The 6,000-nt window shown below is 42.5% G+C and overlaps 1 protein-coding gene across 1 annotated transcript; it reads left to right on the top strand.

The window, feature by feature from the left end:
* Positions 1 to 314: 314 nt before the first annotated feature.
* On the top strand, positions 315 to 4,846 carry HYAL4 (hyaluronidase 4). Its single transcript, XM_076328575.1, is given in 5 exon segments — positions 315 to 451; positions 453 to 864; positions 866 to 1,237; positions 3,253 to 3,339; positions 4,460 to 4,846. Coding segments are annotated over 5 exon segments (1,395 nt in total).
* Positions 4,847 to 6,000: the final 1,154 nt, after the last annotated feature.

Genomic DNA, 6,000 nt, shown 5'->3' with positions numbered 1-6,000 from the left:
CCCACTGAAGTGATGGCAACATCTTCAGTGATTTCAGTAAGACCTGGATTGATGAGACAAGCAGCTGTGGTTACGCTGACTGCTGCAGAGTTACACTAATTTACTTCAGCTGGGAATCTGCCCCCTTTCTTTGGGTTAGATTGTGCCCACTTTGTTTCTTCAGTGTTAGCATGGTAGATACCTTAGAAGCGGCTGATACCAATTCATATAGCTATATATGGAATAAGTATGAATGCCTCTTCTGTTATGTTCTACAGACAAACTGGGAGATCTGCCTAATGTTGTCTCTTAAGTCATGAAAATACTGCCTGAAAATGGGACGAAGTAATGCATCATTCATCTTTCAGCCCATGGCATGGCTGCGCATAGCACTCACCTGGATTTCCTTTGCTATGAAACCAGCCTGACCACCGGACTGGGAGAGGAAGCCTTTTGTAGCCGCCTGGATGACTGACAGACCTGTGCTCCCTGAGTTATGATGTCATACTGAACCTGGAAATGTTTCATATAATTGGAAGCCCATTAGCTAAAGCAAGAGGGCAGAATGTGACCATATTTTATTTTAATAGGCTTGGCTATTATCCTTGGTACACATCACAAGAAGTTGTCAACGGTGGCCTACCCCAGAACTTCAGCTTGCAAACTCATCTGGAAAAAGCCGTCCGTAACATTAACTGTTACACCCCAGCTAAGGACTTCAGTGGATTAGCTGTCATGGACTGGGAGTACTGGAGGCCTCAGTGGGACTGCAACTGGGATGCAAAAGATGTCTACAGAAGAACATCCAGGAAACTCATAACCAAAATGGAAGGGAGTATTTCAGCAAATGATGTTGAACATTTAGCCAGGCTTTCCTTTGAAGAAAAGTGCAAAAGCTTTTATGAAGGAAACAATTGCATTAGGAATGAAAAGCAGACCAAAGAGCCTGTGGGGATACTATTTATACCCTGACTGTCACAATTACAATTTCTGTGATCAGAACTACACTGGTTCCTGCCCAAAGAGTGAAGTTTTGAAGGACAACGAACTTTCCTGGCTCTGGGATAGCAGTGCAGCCCTATATCCTTCCATTGGCATTAAGAAATCCCTTGGAAACAGTCAAAATATTTTGCACTTTTCTCAGTTTAGGGTGAATGAATCCATAAGGATTTCCTCCATGACATCCCAAGACTATGCTTTGCCTGTATTTGCGTGTACTCAACTAGCTTATAGAGATGAACCTTCATTTCTCTCTATGGTAAGCTTTTGCTGGAACAATGTGGGCTGCATTTACGCTTTAACCATTCTTACAGATGGTGCATCAGGATGGAAAACCTCCTACTTGGGCCAGCTCTGCTGGTTCATGTTAATTATCCACATGCTTTGAAGAGCTCAATGTTCTGAAGAAAAAATGCAGCCTCAGATATCTTTTTTTTTTTTTTAGTTCATCACCATGCTATACTCAAACATGCATTTGCGTGGATTAAAAGGATTTCAGCAATTTGATGTAGTACGTAAGAGGTAGTTAATACATAAATCCTCCCTGATGTACTTTCTTCTGCTCAGGTATGCAATCACTAACTAATCCCCAGACAGCTGCCCCTTTTATAGAAGGGAAACTGAGGCAGAGGTGTTAGCAACTTGCTCAGTGTTATGCCAGAATGGGAAATCGAAGCCAGCAGTCTTTCTGCATGCCTCCATCTCAAAAACATTTAATTTAGTCCCATACCTACCTTGGAGCAGGCAAATGGTGCACCAGAACCAAGGAGTACTGCTCACATCAGCTGAACACACACACACACAAGTATTTTCAAGTCCTACCCTAGTCCTTCTTTATGTGAATCTGGACTTCCTCCCAGAAACTGGATGAAGACAATAGTTTTCTTGTGAAAAAGCAGCATAACCTGCCTGTCACAGCCCTGGCTTAGTTCTCCCCTTTAGACAGTGACTGCACTACCAGCAGGTCTCAAATTCTGTTTCAGAGTTTAGCAAGTGAGCTGTATTCACTTTTTAAAGGCTATGTATGTTCAGTCTTTCAGCCCAGGTACAGAGTCTGAAGCTGGCACCTTGTCTGGGAAGGAGCATTAGCTCCCTCTCCTATTCGGTCCCACTACTTCCCTAGCACTACCATCACCCGCTACGCTTCCCAGTAAGGGGCTGTGCTTCTCTCCGGCTTGAAGGCAAATGGTTATTCTTAGGCATTAAAGGAGGTGTAGGCACCTGCTTTGGTGCTTTTATCCAGCTTGCCCTTCCTTAACTTTGCAAGAAGAGGATAGATGGACATCAATAACTGCTGCAGGCTGGTGTGCATCCCCTTTGCAAGTTTCCGCCTCTTTTACCCCTTAGGCAACCAAACCCTGTGAAGTTTTTCTACTTTGATTCTTGATGTGCTGTGGCCCTCAATCTCCCTTAAATCAATAGTGATTTCTAGGGAGTCACTTGCATATCAATGGTCTTTCATCTTCAGTGCTTGTAGCATAGTAATTCACTTGTTGCTGATCCTTAATCACTGTTCAAATTAAGGATGAACATCCAAGCACCAAATACCCTCCCCTTAAAGCCTGCGATATGAGGAAAAGGTACAGTGAAAGACATCTCTCTGAAACAAACATAGAAAGAGCACAAAAACTGAAACTGAAATTCTTAAGATTCACGAAGTGTTGCATTTTCCCTTTCATTTAAGGTTGCACAATGCCAGCATTCTCCCTCCTATAGTGTGTGCTTATTTACAGTCACTTTTTCTAAGGTTTTTAGAAGAAGCTGAGTGAGCTCCTAGGGAAAGCAGCAAGAACAATGCATGCCTTTGGAATCACAGCTTTCAAATCGGAGAGGGATGGGGAAAACAGCTGATTGACAGGGCAGAATGGCTCTCTCCGTCCCCTTATCAGCAAAAACAGAACTGAGGGAACGCTTTGGGGAATTCTCATGTTAAAAATCCCACTTTAATGAAAAGATTTTAGTTGATTCTAGTAATCGATGAGATATCAAATAATTACAATTAAATTTTGCATCAAAGTAAATTGTATCCCAGTGTTTGTTGACTTGTTTATTACCAACATCTCAGGCAGTACCTAAGTTTGCAACTTATGTTTAATAATCTTTGTTCTCTAGACAGCAAATCTTTAGCCACAATAAAATATAGTTCATAGGGACCAGAATGAAAAGCAAATGTAGTCTGAGGGACAGCCACATAACAAACCATTGGATTACTTTAGAAAGGCTGTGAAATGCTGAATTAGCCTGACAGTGATGTTTTTACTCTTTTCACTGTAGCAAGATCTTATTAACACTATCGGAGCGAGTGCCCTGGGAGCTGCAGGCATTGTTATTTGGCGAGATATGAATTTAACTTCTTCAGAGGTAAGCCGGTGCCTGATTTAAATGCAATGTGCAAGATCCTCATTTTATCCTATTAATAGACACTGTCTGACTGCACCAGTTCTGAGTACTCGGTACCAGCAGAGCTGACTGCTTAACCAGTCTTTGCTGTCCCCCAGTCAGGATGACCATGGAACATGGTCAATTCTTCCTGGCTCAACAAGATTTTGTGAGGCTCACAGGCAACCAGTGGTAGGGAAGGAAGCCAATGGCTAATACCAGGCATTCTGGAAGACAGTTCCTCAATATTATCCATTCCAGCTGGATAAAACACCAGGAAATGAGCTAGAGCCTGATTAGCACATCAGTCAGACCAGATTAGGTATACCAGTGGTGCCCAGCAATTTGTCTGGTTATGGGAACTCTATTTGTGCCTGTGTGTGGGCAAGTAAAATGAAGCAGGCTGTTGCGATTAGATGGAGAGGCTTTGTATTGTGTGATAACAGACCTAGCCACATTAAAATCAAAGATTGATTTCTGAGGCTTCATCACGTCCTGGAACTTTCAGACAGCCACACATCAAACTTTGTCATGAGAAAAGACTTTGTCCTTAAAGCTGTGTGAAATGGGTGTTCTTGCCTGCTTTTCTCCTGGCAGATAGCATAGAAAACCCAGCCAGCATAAGAATGAGTGGCTGAAAATAAGTGTTCAGTTGTCCTCAGTAAATTCAATTACGTCAGCCAATTTTTGTAACTATTCGCCTGTGGTTTCTGTCAGAGTGAATGTGAATAGGAGGGTGAATTTCCTCCCAACTCAGTCAAGTGACAAAGGCAAGGCCCTGGAGCATCAGCTCTGGACCCCCACACTCTTGCCAAACAGCCATGCTGTCGTCACTTGCATTTCTAGCATACATCATGGCTTCTTTGTAGATCTACAGGCTGTGGTGTTTTCTGGGGAGTGCAAGTTGCTAAAGCCCTTTGCATCTCCATTGGGTTATATTTTCTGTATAAAACTTCCTAATAATCCTTTTAAAATCAAATTTAAATTATCCAGAATGAATTCATTAATGTTACTTACATATTGCATATTTTTCAGAAAGAGAAAGGAAAAAATAGAGTGGTTAGTTTGACATCAGCTAAAATTTCTTTTCTACCGTTTACAGAGTAACTGCATAAAAGTGCAAAAATTTGTTGATTCGGAATTAGGGCCCTACATCATCAATGTCACAGCAGCAGCTGAGGTGCGCAACAGACATCTTTGTCAGGACAATGGATGATGTGTGTGAAGAACCTGGAGAGCTTTGACATATCTGCATTTAAATTCTAAGAGCTTCAGCATAGATGATATTGTGAGAGGAGAAGCAATGAATGAAGATCTGGAAATAATGGCAGAGACATTTGTCTGCCACTGTTATCAGGGTTATGAAGGAACTGACTGTGTGGAAGTTAAAGTTGCTGATGACCACCCAGGGAGCTCTGAAGACTCTGTCCCACCCAGAAGATTTGCAGTGATCTGCCTGCTTCCTTTGCCTTTGATAGGTCTTTTCTAACTGTGCTTAGTCAAAGGGCTGGTTTCAGTCAGTTGAGAGGCATGGTAGAGTGGATCCAACAAAAAGTCTCACATGCTCTGCAGCTGGGGACTGGACATGTCATGGGCCCAGACGTAACCCAAACCCTGCAGCTGTGCCCTGAAGCGTAATGCCCATAAGGCATGGAGAGAGTGGGGTACCTTGAAGGCTGAGTCAAAGACACACAGGTCACAGGAATATGCCTTGATCCCATCTTCTGAGATTAGGCTGTTTACGAGGCTAGAGGTCAGGTTTCTGCCCGGCTGGCAGCCACAACCAGGACAGCACAAGCCTGCTACTACTGGAAAAAATAGTGTGAGGTTCACTTTTTCCCTTTGTAAAGAGAGGAAGAGTCTACCCATATCCACCTCTTACTGGATGGCATACTGGATAGAGCATCCTCCCAGAAAATGGAAGATGGGGGGGAGGTTTCTAGTTTGTTTTCCATTTGAGTGAATTCAAGTCCATGTTTTCCTTTTTCATGTCCCACGTGAATGGAGGTGTTCATGCTTTGAGCCCTCCACTAGGTAGAGAGCAATGAAGAAGTCAGGAGATCAGGAAAAAAAAGGACAAGCCGCACTCTGTTGATTAGTATATTTACTGAGAAAGGAATGCGTATATTCTAATCCAACAACAAAGGGGTTTTTTATGCCATGACTATTTAAAATAAAATTAATAAGTAGTGCTGGGAGCAGGAACTCCATCTCAGCCAGGTCTACTTCCATCCTGAATCTATGACGATACTACAATGACTTTTAAATTATTTGAAGCTAATGAAAGCACCCCATGGCTATTATAGAGATGCAATCAACAAGGACCAGGCAAGTTTATCATCTTCGACAAGAAACTTATGTCCCGACTGCCATTGTAAGATCTGTCCTTTGGAGAGGGTGGAAAGGCTCCCAGGGCTCTCCTTCCAGTCAGCAGGGAGAAGAATGCTCTTCTAGAGGTGACCATAAGCAGAAAGCATACCTGTCATGTCTCCAGGGCACTCTGTCAACCTCCAGCTTCCCAGCTTCCCAGGGGTTAAGTATTCTTGAAAGAGAATTTACTTGAATGAAACAATTACAAACCATTTGGTTATTAATAATATACATGAAAATATGCACACATATAATATATATGTGAAATAATTG

The sequence above is a fragment of the Aptenodytes patagonicus genome, chromosome 1 (assembly GCF_965638725.1).
Source record: "Aptenodytes patagonicus chromosome 1, bAptPat1.pri.cur, whole genome shotgun sequence".
Classification (NCBI taxonomy): Eukaryota; Metazoa; Chordata; class Aves; order Sphenisciformes; family Spheniscidae; genus Aptenodytes; species Aptenodytes patagonicus.
Note: the sequence above shows the minus strand (reverse complement) of the source record. Positions and strands in the feature narration are given on the sequence as shown.